Source organism: Rhipicephalus sanguineus, chromosome 6 (genome assembly GCF_013339695.2).
Source record: "Rhipicephalus sanguineus isolate Rsan-2018 chromosome 6, BIME_Rsan_1.4, whole genome shotgun sequence".
In the NCBI taxonomy this organism is placed as follows: Eukaryota; Metazoa; Arthropoda; class Arachnida; order Ixodida; family Ixodidae; genus Rhipicephalus; species Rhipicephalus sanguineus.
This window is the reverse complement of record NC_051181.1, coordinates 33255038-33279545: the sequence shown is the minus strand read 5'-3', so window position 1 is coordinate 33279545 and position 24508 is coordinate 33255038. Positions and strand designations below refer to the sequence as shown.

The 24508-nt window shown below is 47.0% G+C and overlaps 1 protein-coding gene across 4 annotated transcripts in view; it reads right to left on the bottom strand.

Annotated features, from left to right (window-relative positions):
• The window catches only part of LOC119395682 (stimulator of interferon genes protein), a 92817-nt gene that overhangs the window by 27201 nt on the left and 41108 nt on the right, over positions 1-24508 (bottom strand). For 3 of the 4 annotated variants that reach the window (XM_049416733.1, XM_037662680.2, XM_037662682.2), the window contains one exon: positions 19056-19200. The exons of the other annotated variant lie outside the window; for it this stretch is intronic. In XM_049416733.1, coding sequence (XP_049272690.1) covers positions 19056-19200 — 145 coding nt within the window. The remainder of the gene's footprint in view (positions 1-19055; positions 19201-24508) is intronic. 4 annotated transcript variants of the gene reach the window in all.

Genomic DNA, 24508 nt, shown 5'->3' with positions numbered 1-24508 from the left:
CACACACGCACACATGCGTCATTTGTGGCTTTGCAGGCATGAGATTTAGGTTTGATGCTTGCCGCTGTGTTCAGTTCAAGAATGAAGTTGGGAGGAGGTACCGCCTATGGGCAATTACGAGCAACACTACACTACTACAGAACTTGGTGCAAAGCACAGGGGTCATACTGCAAAAACACGACTTCACTTTGCAGTATGACCGCATACGCGATACGTCTCGCAAGGCGAGTATCTGTATCTGTATTTCTGATACATTCAATAATGTATCGCGTATCTTAAGATACAAGATACTGCTATAGAAACAACCCCGAGCGAAACAATTAACGGTGGCTGAACTACTCAAGCTGATACTGCTATCAGCTTCTCAAGGTGATATCAGCTTCTCAAGCTGATACTGCTGCTACTAAGCTACTTGAATAAAACTAACGACAGTGACATTCTTTTATATATCTGCCAGAGTTCTCCAGTGAGTGCAGGCGATGAGGTCTGCGCTCGCGCGATCTCGACAAAAATAAGCCCGCGAACGTGTACGCGCAGTCGAACTTCGCTTTCTCGCTATTTTTTCTTTCATTTTACTTGTGCCGGTGCAACGACACTTCCTCATAAACACTGCGCTGTTCTACGTACTCCAACGCGTTCAGCACCTTTCACGAAAATTCGGATGCTCCTACAGTGTCGTCATCGAAGTTTCCCTTGCATGGGGCTTCGTTACGAAGTCTGAAGAATGCAAGAATGGGTTTTTTTTTGCATCTCGCGGCTTTCACACGACAGCGATTAAAAAGATCTCATGGATGTTAGTTTGATTTACATACGATGAGATTGACTTACATGCAAATGAGATTCTAAAAACTGTCGCTCCATCGACGCTGATGCTAGATGCCGTAGAACAAGCAGTTACGTAACATAACATATCTTGGCGTACTGTATCTCTGTTCTTACTACTCAATTATTCAAGGGGTTATTTTCATCATATTTTATTGTCAGCATGAGTGCTATTTTGGCTGTCCTCCGTTTGCATCCCCTTTTAAACAAAGCCCGCGAAACAGGACCACGTGACTGCCCTCGTGCGCTGCCGTAGTGCAGCGCTCTCAAACGCGCTTCGAGCGAAACAACCGGCGCGTGGACCACGGGGAAATGACCGGCCGCGGCTTTATGCATCGGCTTAACTGTGCGTCAACATTTCTGACGACCTCACATGGCAAGGAAACGCCGTCGTCCTCGATATGCTGACATTTCGTGCGCCGGTTGTATTGCTCGAATCACGTTTGAGAGCGCTGCAGTACGGTAGCGCACGAGCGGCGCAGTCACGTATCGTTTCAATTGATATTTCGTGCGTTTTCTTTTAAAATAAAAAAAAAGATCACGCAGCATGTATGTCGTCACCAAAAATTAGACCGGTCGTTTTGAAATGCCGTCTACGACGTGATCGCACCCATTTGGTCATAAATGAATATTAAAAATGCTACATAACTAACCTCAGCTAATCAACCAATTAAGCGCAATATAAAACATATTATAAAGAGTACTACATGACATACTCCATTGGTTTCGATCAGTGGAGGTTAACCACTTTTTTAGATATTTGGTTCAACATTTGCATGAAACAACCTGTATACGTATTCAATGTGATTGATACGGAACCGCCTTGCTATTTGACTAAGATATATTGGTTTTCTTTTTTTAGGTCACCGTAAAGTTTTTCGCGGTTGCAAATCACGAGGTAGTCGGAGCTATATGTGGCAATAGTGTGAACAGCAGTGGTATCCTGCAACGCTTTGTGCCACTGCAATACGCCCGGGGCAATTCTCGACGGCACTGGTTCTCTCGGAGAAGAAATTTCAAAAGACTGCACGTTAGTGAATATGTTGCTAACGAACGCTTTACGCCAGCAGATAAGTAGAATATAAAAATCATTGCAGTTTTAAGCCGTCAATGTTACCATGATGAGTCATCAAAGAATGTCGCTACCGGCGCTGTTGCTCCATTTCGGGTGATCCGGTATTGCGAAAACGGTAATACGCTTACGGACAAGGTAGAACAGCACAGCGGTATTTGCGCCATCATGCGGAGGCTTCTTATTGTCATTCTTGTATTCAGATGGCAACCCTCTAGCTGGTCGGCAAGTAGAGAAGCGGCACCCATTAATTACCAAAGTGTCAAACAAGAACCATTCACAGCTCAGTGTATAAAGAGCTCTCATGTTGAGCTGAGTCTTTTTGGAATGAAACTAACATACCTTGAGCATGTAAGACAGAAATCTGGGGACACAAATAGATATTTTCTCAAAATTAAACAAAGTTGGTCGCAGTTAGGAAAATTCCGAGTAAATATTTTTTGTTCATAAGCATTTCCTGCTTCATTATATGAATATATAAGAGCAAATTTGCAAATGTATCAAAGTATCTTAAAGATACAATTGGGAAGTATCGTATCGGATACAATTGTTCCGGAAGTACAGTATAGACCGCTTATAACGTAAGTCGCCGGAGTCGCGAATATCCGCACTATAAGCGGTACCGCACTATAACCAAAACAACGTTCTACAAAGGCTGCACTTGCGGAAAACGTGTTGAGCATGTAGCCTCGCGTGTCCGATAATCGACATGTGCGATTTGGGGCACTTACAACGACTTAAATCTCCGAATGTTCAAAAATTAACCGCCAAAGACCCGCATTGCCAACGAAATGAACACGGGGAAAAAAAGAAAACAAAACAAAGTGCCATCGTGGAAATTCGCCGACTACGTTTCAGGCCACCTCGAGGTGTGCGCATTACACAGAAACCATGTCGAATCGCGACCGAAATTTCACGTGCTGAGCGGTACCGATCGTTCGATTTCACGGGCGCGCACGCGATGTCCAAGACATTGCAATCGAATCCGGAACCACCATTCGAGAGTTGCATGTGCCAACCATGCCCTCGTTTTCATTAACGATATGATTCTCTTCCCTTCAAGTGCAGCCATCGCAAAAAGTTTCGTTGATTCCGCACCAAACCGCAACTTTCATCGCCCGCGACCGCTACCGAAAAGCAGCCAATGCTGATTAGGCCTAGCGTGCGGTTCAGCATGTCGTGGGAAGTTTCTCCAAGACAACATGAAGATCGGACGTCGAAAAGATCACACTCAAGCACTAACCCAAGAACTGCGCGCATGATACGAAGTTTGTGCGGTTTATGTTCGCGCCTGGGAGATCAACGGCGACAAAAGCCCGCGAAGCTCGTTTAAGTCCGCGCACTGGCAGAAAAGGCGAAAGCTCGCGTCATGAAGCCGCAAAACTTTTCAATTTGCGGACAAGGTAGCAAACGCGATATCTGTAGCAAGTGTGATAACGACGACGCTTTTCCCGACAGGAAACTTACTTTAAAGCGCACTTGATGAGGACGCGATCGTACGTTCCACGCGTAACGCGCTGCCGGCAAGCGGCCGCGGAGCCTTGCCGCCGCCGGTGCAAAGGGTACTCCGTCGCCTAGGCAACCACCATCCTTCCCCACTCGGCGAGCCCGCACAGCGCTGCCGCGGTCTTTTTCCTCCCTCCGCCCCTCGTTCGTTCACTGTGCGTGCCCTCGCCCTTCGTAACGACCTCGTCGCTCCCTCCCCAGCGGCGTACCTCCTTTGAGAACCGCACTCGCTACCGCGTTTGTCAGAAATATTTTCTCGCAACCGCATTATAAACGGTATTTCATCTTGGGGGACTGCATAATAAGCGGTATGCGTATACATGCGCTTCTATGGGAGGGTAAACGGGAATCGAAAAAGACCGCATTATAACCGGTCCTGCACTATATGCGGTTACGTTATAAGTGGTCTGCACTGTATCTTGTATCTGTATCTCAAATACTTCTTGCCTGGGCATCTTGTATCGTATCGCGATACAACTTCAAAGTATCTTTGCCCAGCCCTGGCCCCCAGCATACCAAGCAAAGTTATAAGACAACACCGATGCACAAATCGTGAGCCTTTCGCAGCAGTGGATGGTGAGCCAAGTGTAATGTGAATTGCTTTAGCTTCCACAAGGGGATGATTCTGGTCATGAACGATAGCCGTCATGATGGAGATGCACCACAAGGCACGGGTGCACACATGAAACAGTGCAATGCCCAGCCAAATACTACTGATAGACAAGGTGCATGTTTGGGTATTCTTATTTCTTGACATACAATTCACATCCAAGTGCTTTTTTCGAGGATACGTCCGCTTTTGTGCAAGCCCGATGCCTGCAAAAGAGGAATCAACTGTATTATAAAAAAACCTTTTTCATTGCACTTGAAAAGCTACCCCGTGTCTGCTACAAATAATGACAGCAAGCAATCCTGTGCACCATGCAAGTCTCCACGAAAAAAAATCGCAGTCATGTGACATGCAATCCCAGGCAAGCAAAACAACCTTCAAGGAGCACTGGCAAAAAATTTTGAGGACGATATAACTTGTGAGATAACATGTTCCCGGCACACATGTTCCCGGGAACATATGTGTATGGACACACACACATCGTCTACAAAATATCAATGACAGATATAGCCTAGAACATATTTAAAATCAATTTTAAACTGTATGCTGCGAAACAGAGCGCAAGACATGAGCATCTCGTGACAGTGACATCAACTTGGTTATGTAAACAACCAGCAACTACCTAGTCACGATATTGTCTTGGATGCCATGCTCCTTGTGTGCGCTCTCTACAGCCGTTGTCAAAGCGGCATTCATATGCCTGTGTTGTTGCACACAGTGTGAGCCACAGTTTTCTATGGTCGCCAGGTATGTTACAAACATGGAGGAAGGAAAAACACTAGGAGGGAGCGTCGTGCAATAATCTTGAAGGCTAGTCATAAAAAATATGAGAAATAAAGAGGCCCTAGTCAAAGTGATAGGCAAGCGCTACTACTGGTCGGCTTGTTCTACTTGAGTCTGCTGCGGGTATAGAGTTAGCAGGCAGTGGGTGCCTAATCTTACACGCAAGGCACCGTACAGTTGGAGCTGGTGAGCAGAAGGGGCTTCGTCAGAGGAGGTTGGCTTGAGGAGGCTAGCGGAATCACGTGACACCCCTTCCTTGTCTTTTTCCTGCCTCCATGTTTACAAATAAACCTACCTTAGCTCACCTTTCTCGGCGCTCCTATAAACCAAAACTGTGACTGGGCGCTAAAGAATGTCTCCAAATCATTAAACATCATGCACTTGAGCGAACGAGGTTTCTAGCCACAATAAGTGGATCATTATAGCTACTTATTGCAACACAAAAGACAATACGCTTTTTTTTTACCCTGCCCAACTTGGAGCCAGAATTATATGGTACGAATTAGGCACTAATAATGAAGGTCTCTCTCAAATGCATTAAATTCATGCTGCTTTATTAACCAAATAATGTTAAAGAGCTCATATTGCAGAAATTCTGGTGTCAAGGTCAGTGTCTGTGTTGGTGGTGAGCGAAAAATCAGCGTTGTCCGTGAGTGAAAACACAAGATAGATGCAAATAAATAAATAGCAAAAAACATCAGTTCGAGTCTGAATCGAACCGAGGCCTTCTGCGTGGCAAGCAGGTGTTCTACCACTGAGCTACGCCATTGCTTGGAACTGCTTCTAAAAAAAACCACATATGAATGTCATGTAATACGAGGAGTCTCCTTAACGCATGTAGGTAATATTGCATGGTAGAAGTGTAGAATCGCACCGGGCATCAAAACATGTGAATTGCACAACGAGTAAGGGGTTTAAAGGCCCACTCATTAGAAAGTGCTCATACATATTTATTCATCATCAGAATTAAAAGCATCAACTGTAGCGAAACATTGGAAGTCTGTAATGGGTCGTCCTCTCGAGCGCCTTCTAGTGGGTCATCCTCTTCGGCTCTTCTCTGAGAGCACGTCTCTCGCGGTCACAGTCCGCGCTCTGTCTTGACTGTCGCCGCTGTGCTTTCTCGACTATTGCCGTCAATACATGTCTTTATAATTTGGTGGAGAGTGCTGCGCCGTCCAACCAGCTTCGGTCCCTGTTCGATGCCCGTGCCACTTAGATCCCGTACTGTGCCCTCTACCATGCCTCAAGACGCCGCCCAGCAAACGCCTCCCCCTGTACCGACACCATGCCCCGCTGTGCCCCGCATCCGCGACCCTCCTGTCTTCACCGGCGCGGATGACACTGACATGGAGGACTGGCTCGCAATATACGAGTGCGTGAGCGTACCCAACAAATGGGATGAGGCAGGAAAACTGAGCAACCTGGTTTTCTACCTCGCGGGTGTGGCAAGTCTGTGGTATAACTACCACGCAACTGATTTCCTCACGTGATCTGATTTCAAGAGTGCCATCATCAACGTGTTTGGCCGCCCTGCCGTTTGTAAACTGCAAGCCGAACAGCGTTTACGTGAACGAGCTCAGTAGACCGGGGAGTCTTTTACGAGCTACATCGAAGACGTCCTCCACTTGTGCAAGAAGGCCAACGTAACCATGTCTGAGTCTGACAAGATCCGCAACGTTCTGAAAGGCATTGACGACGATGCCTTCACCATGCTGTTCGCCAAGAACCCTCGTACTGTGACATAGGTGATCACGCTCTGCCAAAGCTACGAGGAGTTGCGCCGCCAGCGGTTGCTTACCCGTCGACCTCCATCACGCGACGCCGATCTCACTGGCTTGACGGCCATTTCTGATCACTCGGCCTTGCTCGCCGAGATCAAGTCATTTGTGCACAAGGAAATTGCCCGCCAGTTTTCTCTACTGACATTCCCTCAACCGCAGCATGTTGAACAGCCGTCAACCACACTGCTGTCTCCCTTACGCCGAGCTATTCGGCAGGAAATCGCGGAGGTCATGCCCGAATACCACCAGCCCCCTCTGGCGCCTGCGCCGCTCAGTTACACGCAAGTTGTAGCCAGGCCATCCCAAGCGATCCCCACATACTTACGCTGAAGTCATTGCCAGACCACAGACCTTCGAGGCGAGTGTGCTGGCTGCGTATGCCGACGTCATTCCTAGGCCACGACTGCAGCCCACCATGCAGTCCTATCAACCGCCGCCCCATCTACCGCGTCTTGGGCCATGGATGGGACCTACTCCGGCGAACCGATGGCGCACTTCTGACAACCGCCCCATCTGCTTTGCGTGCAGTTGCGTCGAGTCGCCTGCTACTGCAATCGCGTGCAGTTGCGTCGAGTCGCCTCAACCATCCCAAGCCAGTCACGCTGCCAGTATTCCGATTCACCGCTGCCTATGTCACCGCCGTCTCGCCCAGCTCCCTCTACTCGCCCTTCACCGTCACCACGACGCCGCTCACTATCCCCGATGCAACCACGTCTGGTCCCACGTGACCAGGAAAACTAGTCGTCGCAGTCCACGAAGTAAGGGCTGCGACGCTATCGAACTGCGAAAGCCCTCAGCGAAGCCCATCGAACGTGATAGACGTGTTTGTGGACGGTGTTCGCGCATCTGCCCTTATCGACACTGGAGCCGCCATATCCGTTATGGACGCAAAGCTTAGTCGAATACTGCGAAAAGTGACAACGCCACTTTCCGGGCTCTTCCTCCGTACAGCCAGCACCCGAAGTATTCACCCTACAGCGGTGTGCACAGCTCGCTTCATGCTCTGTACGCCGTCGAATTGATCATAATTCCTGCATGCTCTCACGACGTCATCCTCGGATGGGATTTTCTCTACCGCCACGACGCCGTAATTCATTGCGCACCAGCTGAAATAGAGCTCTCACCATTCTCTAATTTGACACCGGCAGACAGTCCATCGGTTGCGAGCAAGGTACTCATCAAAGCCGACATCAAAGTGCCTGCAAACTTGTCAACAGCGGTGTCAGTCTACTGCGCCAGTCTATCCGACACCGTTGCACTTATCTCACCATATGACCGTGTTTGCATGAGGAAAGGCTTGCTGGTGCCTTTCGCGACCGTGCAAGTCACTCAGGGCAGCACCCCTATTTTAAATGCGAATGCATTTCTTAGTCGGGCTATGTAAGGCATCCGGCGTTGTCCGCGCGCCTCTCCGCTCTCACTCCCTCTCCCATAGCCAACAGCTGCGGGCGCGCGCGCTTATCCTCGCCTCTAGCAACCGGAGCAGGTGGTGCGGGTGGAGTAGCGGAGAGTGAGTGGAGAGGAGGAGCGCGCTCTGGCATGTGTGGAGAGAGTGTAGGAGAGGGTAGGTGCAGTGCTTCGCCGCTCCTTCTCTCGCCGTTCACTCTCTCTCCTCCCTGCGCCACCGCCTCAATGCAGTGCGTTTGAAACGCATTTGTAGCGTTTGTGCTGCCTTGGCACAGCCAAAAAACAGCGCGTTCTAAACGCGTTTGCGCTGCATTGAAGGCGGTGGCAACATCCCTGAGGTGATTACGAATGCACGTAGGAAGCGTTCGTTGAAAGAGGCACCCAAAAGGGAGACACTTGAGCGCATCGATGTGTCCAGCTTTACGCCATTAAAATTACTACGCCGTGTACTCACGGCGCAAGAAATGCATTCGCATTTCCTCACGACTCCCTTCGGGGAGGTGGGGGCATCTTTTAGTAATCAAACCCTCCCCGTACAGTATTACGTTGGTGCGAGGGGAATCTTGGCAGCGTGGAACCCCCCGAAGAAGACGCACAAGTTATAGACGAACCCAATGACACGCACTGCCCCAGTTCCAGTACGCTCAGTGCTGTTTCGACGTCTGGTTCATCACCCGCTGATATATTTGGTTCCACCATAGCTGACAACCTTACGCAGGTCCAGCGTTCCCACCTTCTGGACCTGTTGGAAGAATTTCACTTTTCTTTCGATGTCGCTCAAACTTTTCTTGGCTGCACGTCGGCCGTTACACATGGCATCGACATTGGCGCCCACCTGCCACTGTGGCAACGTCCATATTGCGTATCTCCCACAGAACGCCGTGTAACCACCAAGCAAGTCGACAACATGCTTCGACGCGATGTTATTCGACCCTCTAACAGCTCCTGGGCGTCTCCTGTCATTTTTGTTGCGAAGAAGGACGGTTCTGTGCGGTTCTGTGTGGACTACCGACAACTCAACAAGATCCTAAGGACGTGTATCCACTGCCGCGAATAGACGACGCAGCCTGCAAGGAGCCCAATTCTTTTCATCTCTCGATCTGCGCTCAGGGTACTGGCAAGTACCTATGGCTGATGACACTTGACCGAAGACCGCCTTTGTCAAGCCCGACGGCCTGTACGAATTCAACGTCATGCCGTTTGGGCTGTGTAATGCGCCCACCACCTTTGAGCGCATGATGTATACCATTCTGCGCAACCTGAAATGGCACACGTGCTTGTGCTACCTCGACGACGTCATCGTTTTTGCTCCGGACTTCCCCACGCATCTTCAACACTACGGCATGTTTTGACACGTTTGAGCGACGCCGGTCTGCAACTAGTGCCGATTTGCAGCACGACAGCTGACAATCCTCGGCTACGTCATGTCCAAGGATGGCATTCTCCCCGATCCAGCCAAGCTTCGGGCCGTGACCGAGTTCCCCAAACCTACGTCCGTCAAAGAACTGCGCAGTTTCGTAGGACTGTGTTCTTACTTTCGGCGCTTCATTCGAAACTTCACGACTATCATATCGCCACTGACGAAGCTCCTCGGAAGTAACGGGCCCCTCCATTCTTGGTTGTCAGAGTGTGACGACGCTGTCGCAAAGCTCCGTCGTTTGTTGACGTCGCCTCCCATACTACGCCACTACGACCCTACGGCCCCTACAGAGGTACACACAGACGCCAGCGGTGTTGGCCTTGGCACTGTCCTTGCGCAGCGCAAACCAGGATTCCCTGAATATGTCAAGGCATATGCAAGTCGTACGCTTACTAAAGCCGAGACCAATTACACTGTCACCGAAAATAAATGCCTGGCCATCATCTGGGCCCTTACGAAATTCCGACCTTATTTGTATGGTCGCCCATTTGATGTCATCACCGAGCATCATGCACTATGCTGGTTGTCGTCATTGAAGGATCCCTCAGGCCGCCTCGCCAGCTGGGCACTTCGCCTACAGGACTACAATATTCGCGTGCTGTACCGCAACGGATGCCAGCATGCCGACGCCGACGCACTCTCGCGCTCCCCCTTGCCTGACGACAATACCCACAGCTCAGTGCCTCACAATGCCGTTTCTTCCATTGACATTCACACCATCACTACTGAACAGCACAAGTATCCCTGGATTGCCTCACTGATAGACTTGCTGACTGATCCATCGGCGACACCATCCACTCGTGCGTTGCGTCGTCAAGCCCACCATTTTGCCGTTCACGACGACCTCCTCCACCGACGCAATTAGGGCGATGGCTGCCAGTGGTTACTCGTAATACCCCGCAGTCTGCGTTCTGACATATGCAAGTCGTTCCACTCTGATCCGCAGTGTGCACACTCTGGGGTTTTGAAAACCTACCACCGCATTCGCCAACGGTACTTTTGGCAAGGGATGTACTGCTACGTGCAGAAGTTCGTTTGCTCCTGCATCGATTCTCAGCGCTGCAAAACTTTAACGCACCTGTCGCCGGCAGGTCTGCAACATTTACCTTGCCCTGGCCGGCCGTTTGGGCATGTTGGCATCGATTTGTATGGACCACTTCCTCTACTGTCAGCTGGTAACCGCTGGGCCATCGTTGCTGTTGACCACCTTACGCGATACGCCGAGACTGCCGCCCTCCCAGCGGCTACAGCGCGTGATGTTGCCTCCTTCCTGCTGCGCCACGGTCCACCCCAGGAGCTGCTCAGCGATCAAGGTCGTGTCTTCTTGTCGGAAGTCGTCGAAGCCATTCTCAAAGAGTGCAACGTTGTTTACCGGAAAACTACTGCTTACCACCTGCACACAAACGGCCTCACCAAACGCTTTAACCGCACGCTTGGTAACATGCTCTCGATGTACGTCGCCGTCGATCACACAAATTGGGATGCCATTTTGCCTTTCGTCACCTGCGCCTATAATACCGCCCCTCAGAGCACTACTGGTTTCTCACCCTTTTTCTTATTGTACGGCAGGCACCCGTCGCACACAATCGACACAATCCTTCCATACAAGCCGGATTCATCTGAGTGTGCGCCTATTTCTGTCACAGCCAGACTTGCTGAGGAGTGTCGCGAGCTTGCCAAGACATTTATTACACATGACCGAGAGCGGCAGAAGAGCATTCGCGGTGGCACTACTTCTGCGCCCACGTTCCTCCCTGGAGCGCTCGTATGGCTCTCGGTCCCTACCACTGCAACTGGCCTCTCTTCCAAACTACTGCCCAAATACAAAGGCCCCTACCGTGTCGTAGAACGCACATCTCCGGTCAACTACTTGATCGAACCCATTGAACCATCTTGGGACCTTCGGACATGCGCCGTCGAAGGCGCGACATTGTCAACGTGGAGCGCCTGAAGCTCTACCATGACCCGCTCATAATGACAAGCAGTTAGGTCACCAGGCGGCTCCCTTTTTGTACCCGGGGTAATTGTAGCAAAGCATTGGAAGTCTGTAATGGGTCGTCCTCTCGGTCGTCCTCTTCGGCTCTTCTCTGAAAGCATGTCTCTCGTGCTCAGAGTCCGCGCTCTGTCTTGACTGTCGCCGCTGTGCTTCCTCGACTATTGCCGTCAATAAACACCTTTATAGGCCTAGTGCGCTGCAGCTTTGAACCGAACAGGCAGCGCCACCAGACACCCGCGCCGTTTGTTGCTCCCGGGCGGGCGCGCAGTCACAGTAGAAACGCATGGCTCCTCGCTGAAAGGAAGTAAAAACGTCGCAGAAGTCCGGTACTTTTTCGTACTTCTGCGTGCATGACTGGCACAACAGCTGTAGGAGAACCGTGCGGAAGCAACTAGCTTTAAAATTTTGCCGGTTACCACAGAGGTCGGACGAAAATGAACGACAACTTTACCGCAGCTGTGCAGCACGTAAGCAACGCCTCGAATTAAGTTTATAAGTGTCCTCACTCTCTTGCGCTTTTTTTTTGCCTTTTATTATTAGATTATATGTATACACAATCTTACAGGGTCACAAAGAAATAGGAAGAAAGCAGGCTAACAACGGCCACCTAGAGGGGCAATGTGCCTGTCTGCGTCTTCTGCTCTCACGCGTGATTTCTTGCCAGCCAGCACGGTGAGAAGGGGTAGCCAGTGCGGAATCAGACATGCATTTGCAGTGTCCTCTTCGTTGGGAATGAAAAGAGTTCCATATAGCTCAGCACACATAGAGCACTGAAAAAACAAAAGCTCACCTCCACTCGTACGTCGTAGTCCATGATTTTCAATTGCGCTATGCATTTCCCAACAATGTAGGAAGATTCCATCGCGCACATCAATTCTTCTTTCAGACCACACGCCAATCACTCACGTACAACTTTGTACCAAGCGACGAACAACTCCTTTTGAAACACATGTTATTGCAATTTCAATTCTATGGAAACTGCAGAACAACACACGATCGTCGCTTCTTTTCCTCACGTTCACGCACGGGCTGGTGGCCATGGCTGGCAATGCGCTTTCCGAGCAGACGACAACCAGTGACGAACTGATGGGCACCTGCAGTCTCACTGTCTGTAAATGTGTGTGTGTGTGTGTGTGTGTGTGCACGCACGTTGTGATTGTTGTGAGCGTGTTTGTGTGTGTGGGGGGGGGGGGGGGGGGCTCTACTGTTCCCCGCGGGATGTCCATGCAACGGAACAGAACTTGTTTCCAGCGCAAGCAGCTGTGTTTCCTCTGCTTTTTTTCCCGTTTTTTTAGTTGGGCTCACAATTCGGTTTTCAGCGAAAAAACGGACTGAGTGGGGTCTTTCTTTCTCGAATGGCTTGAGGCGAATAGGGGACGAAGTTTTGCGGAATGCTTTTTTTAACAAGAGTCGCTGCATGCTGGTTTTTCGGCTACAGCTTTAAACGGCTGTAGTTTGAGAGGTTTTTCAGACAGGAAGCAAAACATAAATAAACATAAGTTAGCACAGCGTATATTTATATACGCAGACAAAAAAAAAGCACTACGGTTGTCGTGCTTGGAGAACAGCGGCCGCCGCAACCGTCACCGCCGCCTTGAAACATGCAGACGGGCCTGTAGGCGACAATCCTAACAGTGCGCCACTGGCCCGATAGAGGGCGAGAGCAGTAGCACCACCATACCAGCTCACGAGGTCTATACAACAAAGTGAGCAGCTGCGTAGGTTCGCGTGTTGTTTTATGGATGCGAAGTGGGTACTTTGCCGATTTCCCAAAAGGAAGACTTATGGCGTAGTGGTTACTTTGCAACTGTACTTGAAGTAGGCATTCTGGGATAGTTTTAACACGATCATTTCGCAGATATTCCGGTGTCGGTGTCATTGGTTGTGAGCGAAAAATCAGCGTTGTCCGTGAGCGAAAAATCGAGAAGGATGCAAATAAATAATAAAAATTTTCAGTTTGAGTGAAAATCAAACTCAGGCCTTCTGCGTGGCAAGCAGGTGTTCTACCACACCGCTGCTTGAAACTGCTTCAAAAAAACATTATATGAATGTCATGTAGTGGGACGAGTCTCCTTAACGCCTATGATATTGCATGGTAGAAGCGTAAAATCGCACCAGGTGTCAAAACATGTGAATTGCGCAACGAGTGAATGTTTTAAAGGCCAACCCATTACAAAGTGTTCAGGCATAATTAATCATCATTATCAGCAACAGCATCTACAAAATGTGCAGCTGCGCAGGTGCTCCTGGCAGTTTATAGACGCGTAGTGGGAACTTTGCAACGTTACTTGCAGTAGGCATTCTAGGATAGTTTGAAATGGCCAATGTTACACTCACAGGCGTTATTTACCTTGTGGCACGGTTGAGGTGTACACCAAGAAGTGAAGTCAGGCCAGCGAGTGAGAAGGCGATGCGCAAGAGGGCCCGATTACGCTATCATGTCCTACTCTTGAAGGCGAAGCTCAAGAGTCCTCCAAGCTATTCCAAGGCAACTTGATATTCTATTGCAAGAAAGGCAAGTTGGTAGTGTGCTGATTTGAGCATGTGGTGGAGATTATACGTGATTATAGTATGAGTGAGTGAGTAATGTTCGGTGACTGTGTATTTCCCCGCCCGTCATATACATATGAACAATAAGGCTCTCCTGGGGCTATTCACGTCAGACCGGAAAATGCCACATAAGCTTTTGCCACATATTACTCAGTTATCCATCTTCCTGAATAGATACCAGTATTCCACACTCCACCGGACAGCAAAACAGTTGGGCCACGCAAATGGTCTCAGCAGAATTCCCTTAACCCCTTAACGTCTTGCTCGTCCTTGCCAAACCGTGCCCAAACCGTTTTGGACGAGTGTGACTCGTCCCGCTTGAGATAATATCTCCCCATGAGCGTTGTGAACGAGGCTCGCTCATTTCCAGGCTAGTTCGTGTGTCACTTCACAGATGGCAGAATTTGCTTGGCAATTCCTTTTATTTTAACCGCCACTTGACAATTTTTTGCGACTTGTGTTTAGAAAGTGTTGTTCAGTGAAGGCGACGTGTGCGTTGTTCGTGTTTCGTCATGGAAAGGAAGTCTTTCTTAATCATACAGCTCTTCAGGCGCTAATTATTCAGATACCGAAGTTTATTTTGATGTTGACGTGTTATATTCGCCAGTTTCTTGACGATGACATTATTTCACAAATCGTGAAAGACACTAATAGGCCATGGGACAATAAACTTTGTTATGCTAATATATTAGTTAGTATATGCTTGAAATTTGTTTTCGTCATTTAGAACATGCTTTTTCGAAGCAAGAGATTCAATATCAAAATTTTAAAAAATTAATGTTTTTACACAGAAAATCTCTCTAAAAAAATAAAATGTTTAAGGAGTAAAAAGAGCTTGACAGCAAAATTTTTGTTTAGGACTTTCTTACTGTAATTTGTTGCTTTGTGTCTGGTAATCCCGAAATCGAATCATAAATGCTCTAACATATCGTATACGTAATGCTATCATCGTTAATCGCAAGCAATTTTGCGCCACTTCAAAACGCCCGCCTAAAACCATAAAAAACTAGTGCTCCACAACAGAGGAGCGCCAGAAATCACGTGTGCCATGCAAGAAAGGAACAACAGCCCTCGCCGGATGCCAGTCGTGGTACTGTGTGCGCCCCGCAAACCTCGACTTACGTGCACTCAAGCTTTGGTGTTGTGAAAGTTCAGTTTTCAAACTGGCCCCGTGTGCGGTAAAGAATGAAACGAGATGGGTGCTCCGGTATGAGTTAAACATGTTAAGCATTCACTGGACTGTCAAGAGCGCATCACCTCAGGAAAAAACAAAAAACAAAGCATTTCTGGCCTAAGCAGCCAGAACTACCTTGAGAGCAGCCCGACAACAAAGCGAGAAAGGTGAGGAACAATAGCCCTCGCCGGGTGCCAGTCGTGGTACTGTGTGCGCCCCGCAAATTTTCTGCTCGTGGAACGTCACAAGGGGCCTCGATCTACGTCATACCAGTGGCAATGTCGCGAGGTGCTGTCAACTCAGATGAGCACTCACACTTGCTTTAAAACCAAATTAAAATATCTTAAAGCTAACTAACGTCCACCACTAATAATCCGTCAGAAGTTTCCCCGTACACAGGACAATCAAACAACACAAACATGTTGAGGCTTCAATCTTGGTGTCAGGGGTCCCTTCAAGCACCAGTGCCAGCACGATACCTCCAGCGGAGTCGTCATGCCTCTTGATTTACTTCCGAAATCTCCAGTTCATACGGAAGACGTCTTGCCAAGCACAATATCTTCACCAGAGTCTCCTTAGGCTGTGCAAGTGGGAGTCAATGTGCGCTCTGATTTCCGAATTCGCACCATTCTTGCCTACACAACATGACCTGTCAGCCCACAACTTGTGCTCACTGCTGGGTGGCTGTATCGTAGCTCCAGAGAAGCTACATTTCCGGATCCTGAAAGCCTCGCACGCTGGATGCCCGGACATCGTCAGGATGAAGATGTTCACCCGCATCTATGTATAGTGACCAGGTGTGGATGCGACTATTGAGGAATGGGTCCGACCGTGCCTTCCCTGGCCGGAAACATAACCAGAGATGTTGCGGACACTGTTTCACCTGTAGTTGATGATCCAGACTCCATGGTCACCCCTGCACATCGATATTGCCAACCCATTCCAAAGGCAGAGATCCTCGATTGTGGTGGACTCTTATTCCAAATGACAAGAGATTATACTGATGTCATCAATAACATCGGGAGCTTTAATTTCTACCTTTTGAAGATAGTAGTTCGCAATGCATGGCCTACACCCTTGCATCTGACAGCAGCCGGCAATTTACATCTGCAACGTTTCAAGGGACACCTGGGTGACAACTGTATATCCTAGGTGACGTCTGCGCCATTCCATCCATCCACAAACAAGCAGGCAGAACCTGTACTGCAGAAGAGCCGCCTGAGGCCCAGCCCGCATCAAGTCTAGCACTTGGCGGATTGAGCCAGTTGCAGCCAGACAGCGCAGCGCAGTGAAACTGAGGTGCAACCAAAAGTCATTCTATCATCGGAAGACATAACACCACCTCAGCAAGCACCAATGGAGCAAAGTGGAGAACCACCAGGCCCACACTGTTTGCAGCGTTCCCGGACACCACCCCAACATTCACTGTGCAGCAGTGGCTGACTTGAAGCTCGACAAAGGAGGAAGAGGTGTAGTCAGTTGCTCCTGGCCACTTATTGTGTGTGTGTGTAATATATATATATATATATATATATATAGTTGCAGCAAGGAAGTCCCGCTGGCCCCAGTAGAATAACGAACAAGAGAGAGTATGACGCACGTTGATTTTTACGGGATATTTACTGACGTTTCGGCTGGCGGACCAGCCTTTGACAAAGGCTCGTCCACCAACCGAAACGTCAGTAAATATCCCATAAAAAATCAACGTGCGTCGTACTCTCTCTTGTTCGTTACATATATATATATATATATATATATATATATATATATACATATATATATATATATATATATATATATATATATATATATATATATATATATATATATGACGCAATCACGAAGCATTGATAACCGACACACACTCACCACACACGCATGCAACACATACTGCACGGTATGTATATATACATATATATATATATATACCCTGCAGTGTGCATATGTGTGCCTGTCAGTCATATTTTAAGTGTGTGTATGTGCGTGTGTTCGTCACAATTCACAAGGTTTCATAATTACGTGCTTTGTTTTTGTGATGACAAGAAAGAGACACAGTTGATGTCACCTCGTGGTGTAACCCACACAACATAACAGTGTCGATGGCTCCCAAATGTCTCGGTACGTGGGTGTGTACATACTAGTATGGACAGCTGCCTTACAATCGGCAAGCAGTTCTGTTCTTGTGTCGATCACTGAGCATGGCAACTCACAACAAGGAAACCCTATATGATAGATCTTCGCTCCAAGCATTCTTACCCAACGTATCATTCTGGTACAGTTGTACTAAATATGACATTCTACAAGTACCAAGCCTTTTAATGATCTGTAACACTTGATATAGCAAGCAGAAAAGCTGCCACTTTAGCTCGCAAAGGGACAAAAATGCAGTATTCGTGCTGTCAGACTGACATCACCGGCAAGTCACGTGACACATCACCACCAAACTCTCTGTTCATGTGCACTTTGGGTGCGAAGCGAATTCGAATATTGAATTGAGTGCGAATTGAATCGAATATTTTTCGAATATTTCTGGAATATTTCTAGAATATTTTTCGAATACTCTGAAGCGAAATTGCAGAAAAAAAAGGTTAGAGAGGATTCCTAAGCATATTCTTATGAGATAGCAACATGAAAGCGTTTCTTTTTGCTAGGTTGATGAAGCACTGGCAGGGTGGTGTTTCATAGTTGTCTTATCAAGAATGAGGCAATGTAGAGGCCGAATTCTATTTAGTACATGATTTGGTGCAACCAAAGTGTTGCCAACAACACTTTACACGTGATGGGCAAAGATGCCATTTCCTCAGCCTCTCTCCTCTTTCAACTTCTGTGGAAGCCCAACTGATGTGGCGGACGAGAGTGTGCTCCCTTCAAGTCCAGAGTTCCAAATCTGCCCCGTAGACGTCGATATATAAGAACATCTGAAATTTTGGATGCTAAAAAGCTTCGGCTTCCGATTATTCTGACTTCCTGCCCAAATTTCTGGCCCAAAACAGCATTAATTGAGCCCCCACCTCTGCCACATTTTTCATCTCCATGTTGGAACCAGCGTTTTCTTGAGTTAGTACATTTGCGACCGTAGTAGAGCTTGAAAGGCAGCTTTGCCGCAATACCGGGGTGTGATGAGGTGAAGCATATTGAAAATCTAGGGACCACTTTCAATCGGACGTTGACTGTGTCTTGGCAAAGTTCGACCTTAACGGGGCTTGAAAGGCAGCTTTGCCGCAATACGAGAGTGTAATGAGGTGAAGCATATTGAAAATCTGAAGTGGTCACTTTCAATCGGACGTTTACTGTTAGGGAAGTTCGAATAGTTCGAATAGTAAAATTCCAGTGCGAATCGAATCGAATAGCAAACATTATTCGAAAAATATTCGAAATTTCGAATATTCGCACACCCCTTGTAAATATGCTTCACACATGTAAAGGAATGTTCTTCATTGGTCAAAACCAACAAGGTTCAGTATGTATTCACTGAATGTGGATTTTCACTTGCCCACCTGCTCTCACGTACAATCTAAAGAGCACTCAGTCGTTGAAAACACTCATGAATTTCGAGCACCTGCCATATTTCTCTCTGGAAAACCGTAAAGATGATGACTTGGCACAAATTATGCATTTGATGAATGCTTAAGTGATGCACAGCCGTAAGCAATAATATGGCGGGACTGAATGTGCGGTTATCTTCTAATTATGCTGCCATGTTCTGTACGAATGTGTCATTTTAAAAAATAATAATTCATTTGAAAATTAGTGTTTTTTTCTTTCTTGCCATAATGCACAAACCAACTAACCCAAAAGTCTGTATTCTGGCAAATTCAAGAAGTTTCGCAGCACAGCATTCACATTACTTAAATCAATGTGTCATAATAAAAAGTGTATCCCCAAGTTGCGCAGCCCTTGTGCAATCAACACAGCAATGACTTTCGCCACTCACAACACAAGGAGCGGTCGTGGACTCGGCTGCATGGATCAGTGATGACTGTGAGATAGTTGAAGGCAAAGGCCCAGGCAAGGTTCTCGCCCACATGTAAGGAACCCTGGTGGCCGAACTCGTACTGTTGCTCCATCTGCGATGGTTCCTACGAGGCAAGCCAAACCGAAGCTTCTCCATCTTGTCCATTTAATTGATTCTAACACCATCCAATTTAATTTAATGGCCAGTGATTAAAGTCCGAACACTGAATAAAATCCAACCTTTCAAGAACCACTATAAACAGAAGAAATTTGGTGATGGAGTTTGTGGTATATTCTTCAGAATAAAAAGTGCAAAATACAAAAAATCCGGCAGAACCCATGCACTGCGGGAATCAATGTATGCAAAGCTCGGAAAGGAGCTGCATAAATGACATTGTTTGACTTTGAGATAAATCAAGGCCTTTACGTCAAGACATGTCGTTTGCTATTGCATGTTTGTCATGCATGCATGCATATGCATTCTGGTATATACCACGATACTGAAACGTACATTCTGGTATATACCATGCATGACCTGTCATTTATGTTTGTCATACTCATGGCATGCCAATTTTGGTATGCCATGAGAGGCGAGAGGCGAGAGCACTAAGATCATTTCATGTAAATCGCCCCTCACACGACATGCACGACAGGGTTTTCATGCTACTGATGAAGCAGCGCACAAAAGACACATTCACACACACTTAAAGAAAAAGAAGACGCCGACACAAGCGCTAGATCAACCAGTGCGACCACCTCAAGGGGTAGTACTTTCTTCCGAAAGGAGAAGCCTAAGGCACTAACCTTACACATAACCGCTGCAATCAGGGCAACGATGAGGTGTGGGTCTTCAAAGGGATGTATAGGTAGAGAGCCTGATTACCTAGAAATGAGTTTACTTAATATATACTGATGGGCTGGCTGTTGAGCTATGATGTTCATGTTACGACATGTGATTGATGTTCGTCATACACTCGTGTCATGCCATATCAATTTCGGTATATATTAAGTTAATGAAATGACTACGGCAGCACCAAATCCGTGTCATGTAACTCATGACGTACATGACATACATGTCACTATTTTCATGTTACGACCTGTCATTTATGTTCGTCATACGGTCATGTCATGCCATACCAATATATATCAAGTTGTTGAAGCAGTCACGAGAGCACAAAGTCATAGATAGGTGGCTGGATAGGTAGGTATGAACAGACAGATGGAACGACGGACAGATGGATGGATGGATGGATGGATATGCTCAAGGTGGTTTGACTTTGCTAAGAAATGCTTCACATTTAATAATATCCCACCATGTTACCAGTAACATTTATGAAGGCTTTTCTTCTTTTTTTTGTTCGCACTAACATCCGTGATAAAATGTTGACATGTGATCAGAATTAATGATGTCTGAACTAGATAGTTTCTCACCGCAGTGGCCATGGTGACATGCTGATGATGACAAAGAGGGTTCATGTTCCTGAACTCACAGCAGTATTTAGAGGGACCGTTCATAAGAGGCATCTCTGATAGTTGCAGAACATTACCAAGCTGGGCTTTCTAATGACAATCAGGAAGTATTCTACTTGAAGTATTACTAACAACAAATATGGCACAAGTAGCCATAAATATACCACACAAACATGATTACCAATCAAAATCTCATCAAAAGAGTTCTCAGCTCACTACATTGCTACTCAAGGTCAAGAGTGATCGATTCTAATCACACATTGTCAAAACTTCCTGGATGATTTCCTCATAGGTGTCAACCATGAGCATGATCAATGCTTTCAGTTTAATACTTCTAATTTTTAATTTTCTAATTGCAGAATCAAATTCTTCAAGTTGAATTTTAGGAACCATAAGGCAACACATTTTGACTACATAGCATTAAAGAGCCTGTGTCGCAGAAAATGTGGGGTCGGTGGTGTTGTCCGTGAGCAAAAAACTGCAATGGATGCAAAGAATAATGTCAGGATTTGAGTGGGAGTCGAAATTAGGCATTCTGTGTGGCTGTCCAGCGTTCTCCCACAGAGCTACGTTAGTGCTTGAAACTGCTTCGGAAAAAGACACTTTGAGGTGTCATGTCAAGTCAGGAGTCATGTGAAGCATAAAATTGCACCAGGTGCCACTCCACATGAATTGCGTAATGAGTGGGTGGTTCAAAGTTGCACACCCATTACAAAGAAATCAGCCAAATTTCACCATCATCACCATTCACAGCATCAACAATGTGTACAGCTACATGGGTAGCTAGTACTTTGTTAATCGCAGAGTGGTGAATAGGTGTAGTGGGTACCCTGCAAGTGTGCTTGCAGTAAGCACCCCAAGAGAGTTTACAACGGCCAATGTCACGTGCACAGACGTTCCCTCCCTCACGGCACAGTTGATGTGTAAGCAAATGAGAAGCCTGTGCAAAGGGGGCTCGATAATGTGATCCCGTTCCGCTCTTAATGGGACACAAAAGAGCAAAACAATTTTTCTCGTATTAGTAAATCAGAATATCACAATAGTGACAGCAACACTCTTGCCGCGAGAAGACGCTTCATTAGCAAGAAAACTGTACATGGCCAGCGCATACGAATTGAAAACGGAGCTAACGTTTACTGCAACCACTGTGCACGAAACTGTGGTTGCTATCTCCGCGATCATTCATATTGACTATGCAGCTCCAAAGGCTAACACAGAGGAAGATTAAAAGCAATGAAGCCATAAAAAGGCACCAACTGTTTCTGCTTTCCTGTCGTTCACTTATGACTATGGTGGTGAAGACTTCGGCACTTAGTTTTCACACAAGAAATTGGGCGAGTCCATACGTTAACATATTTGGTTGAACGTGCAGTTCAGAACAGACAAGGGATAAAGAACTGGATGACACGAGTAAGTTTTGAGTCGGCGCTTGTGTCGTCCAATCTTTGTGCCTTGTCTGTGCCGCGCTGCACGTTCAAACAAATATGTTACCTTGGTTTTCAGTTGGCCTCGCGAAGCTTTCACTCATGTTCGCATCGTTCTGCGCTTGACTCGCTTCGAGGGTCATCTGAATACCTTATTTTCTCAGGTGTAACCCGCCCCTGCATATAACCAGCACTCCCCACTACAAATCGCGGAAAAATTTCTAAAAATTGTTAAAATCCCTGCATATTGCTGTGAAGCCGCCTTCCTTGCATTACCGTGAAGCAGTACCGTGAAGCCACCTTGTACACTGGAATTCGCATATAATCCACACCATAGGCATGCGCACGAGGGGGGCAACGCTTACTCAGTTATGGCCACATGCCCACGCAGATTTCTGGCGATAATGGTGGCAGAAGGTACCTGATGTTGCATTTTAAGAACTGTTTACTTCCCATCTTTACTTATGGAAAGCCAGGGACCAAAGGCAGGGCAGCGTGAAAGATATGTCATCACTTCATTTTCATTTTTTTTTCATCTATTGTGACGCACGTTGTCCTTTGGACTTGAGCAACAGGGGGGGGAGAGGGAAGTGCTGCAATGAAACTTTGCCCCCCCCCCCGTAATGGGGAACCCTGCACATGCCTATGATCTGCACCTCGACATTATCTACGAATTTTCTGAATATTTTGTGCGGGTTGTTGATGATGATTGCTGACGGGCGGCAACACGGGTTACAAGCGAGAAAATACGGCAACTCCGTGTGTGGCCAAATACATCAGAGTTAGCGACAGTTCGATGCGAAAAACAATGCATATGCTTGCTGTCACCAGAGGAGGAGTATTAATCATCAGATTTTCCTAACTTTTATGGTCTATCCATGAAATTTGAACTTCTTTGTGTGTCTCTTCAATTTTGTTGTAGTGGGATTTGACTTCATTGATGGACAAATACAATGCCAACCAGAAATTACGAAGTGGAACAGTTTCCGCAAGTGCTAATTCAAGAGCACAAATCTCGTATTGGTAACTATGCAGTTGCAAAAGATTGGGCCCCATGCTAGGTGTGCAAGGCCAAATCCTGCCGATATTAAGTGTAGCGGCAAAAACAAAAACTATTTGGATGCATTAAGCACCACAGATGGGATAATAGACTAAATAAGGACTAAAATGTCAATCGGTCACCAACCCCCTTATGTCGAGTCACCATGCTGTACACTTCGCCTCTGGTCAGTCGGTTGAATGGGGTTGGAATCGTGCCAAGTTGGTCTCGCCCAAGAAAATTGTGCTTCAGTCACATGTGCAGCCAAATGTTATTCCACTGTCATTCCATTGGCTAGCAGATCAAACCCTGGAGGACAGACAAGCTAAGAGATATGCTAGAATCACGCACTCATACACACTCGATTCTCATAAAGAATTCAGATCCACTGCCAGGCCAAAGCTGCATGCTGTACTTCAAAGGTCACGCATTCACAACTCTAGTAATGTGTGTAAGGGTCTTAACAGCATATGTAGCTGTGTGATCACTTTCAAAGCCTCACCTCAAGTTGCATATACAGGGAGCCTCGTCTCTTAATTTACACTCAAATGAAGTGAAGTCAAAATGAGTTTTCTTCAAAGAAGACAAGAAGGGCCTACGGAATAATTAGGACAATAGCATTTGTGGCCAGCATCTGGTCAAATGAGAATGCTGCACAAACGACAACCACATACACATTTCCCCAATGAGTAATACGATCTGCAGTGTCTATACTTCCTCGACACTGGGAAGTTCACACAGCGAGAGAAGATGACAAACGGATGAACGACAGCACTTCCCAGACTGATGTATTGGTGAACAGTAGGGAGTACGGGGATCCAACACATGGACTACATATTTCTCACTTATGACAGGAAATCGAGCCACAACGTCGACATGATGGACGTTTTAAGACTGGAGGCAGCTTAGCACATTAAGCCAACCAAAAGGCACCCAGCCCCAAATGCCAGTGAGACCTCACTATCCAACCAGCTAGGCGATGTTTCTTCGGGAAGTTCTGAGGGTCACAGGTCCGAATTCCCATTAACAAAGCATTTTCTACTTTTTACTTCTCTTTTCTTTTCCTTTGCAGTTAGCATTCAGCATGTGTACAACATTGCAACATCTCTATTCACATCCCTTAGGGGTGTGAATAAAAGAAATTCTGCCGCAGGTTACACTCTCTGTAACACTTGAAAGCAAAACTATACTTCACACTTCGTAATGAATTAATTTACACAATCAGGGACCAGACTTCTTGCAAGACATAACTAGCCATGGCGTGAGAGACACGCACATTAATTACCTTGATGTTTTCTGTCAATTGCAATGTGCCCTTCCTGCACCTCGCTTAGTGTTGCACTGGATCCACGACTGGCCCACCATTGAGCAAGCAATGTGTGAACTGGTGACATACACGAGGATGTCATCGTATGACATAATGTGAAGACATCACAATGACACCTTGAATTTTTAAGATCCGTGATGTCCTGATGACGTCACAGCATGACATCTTTAGTG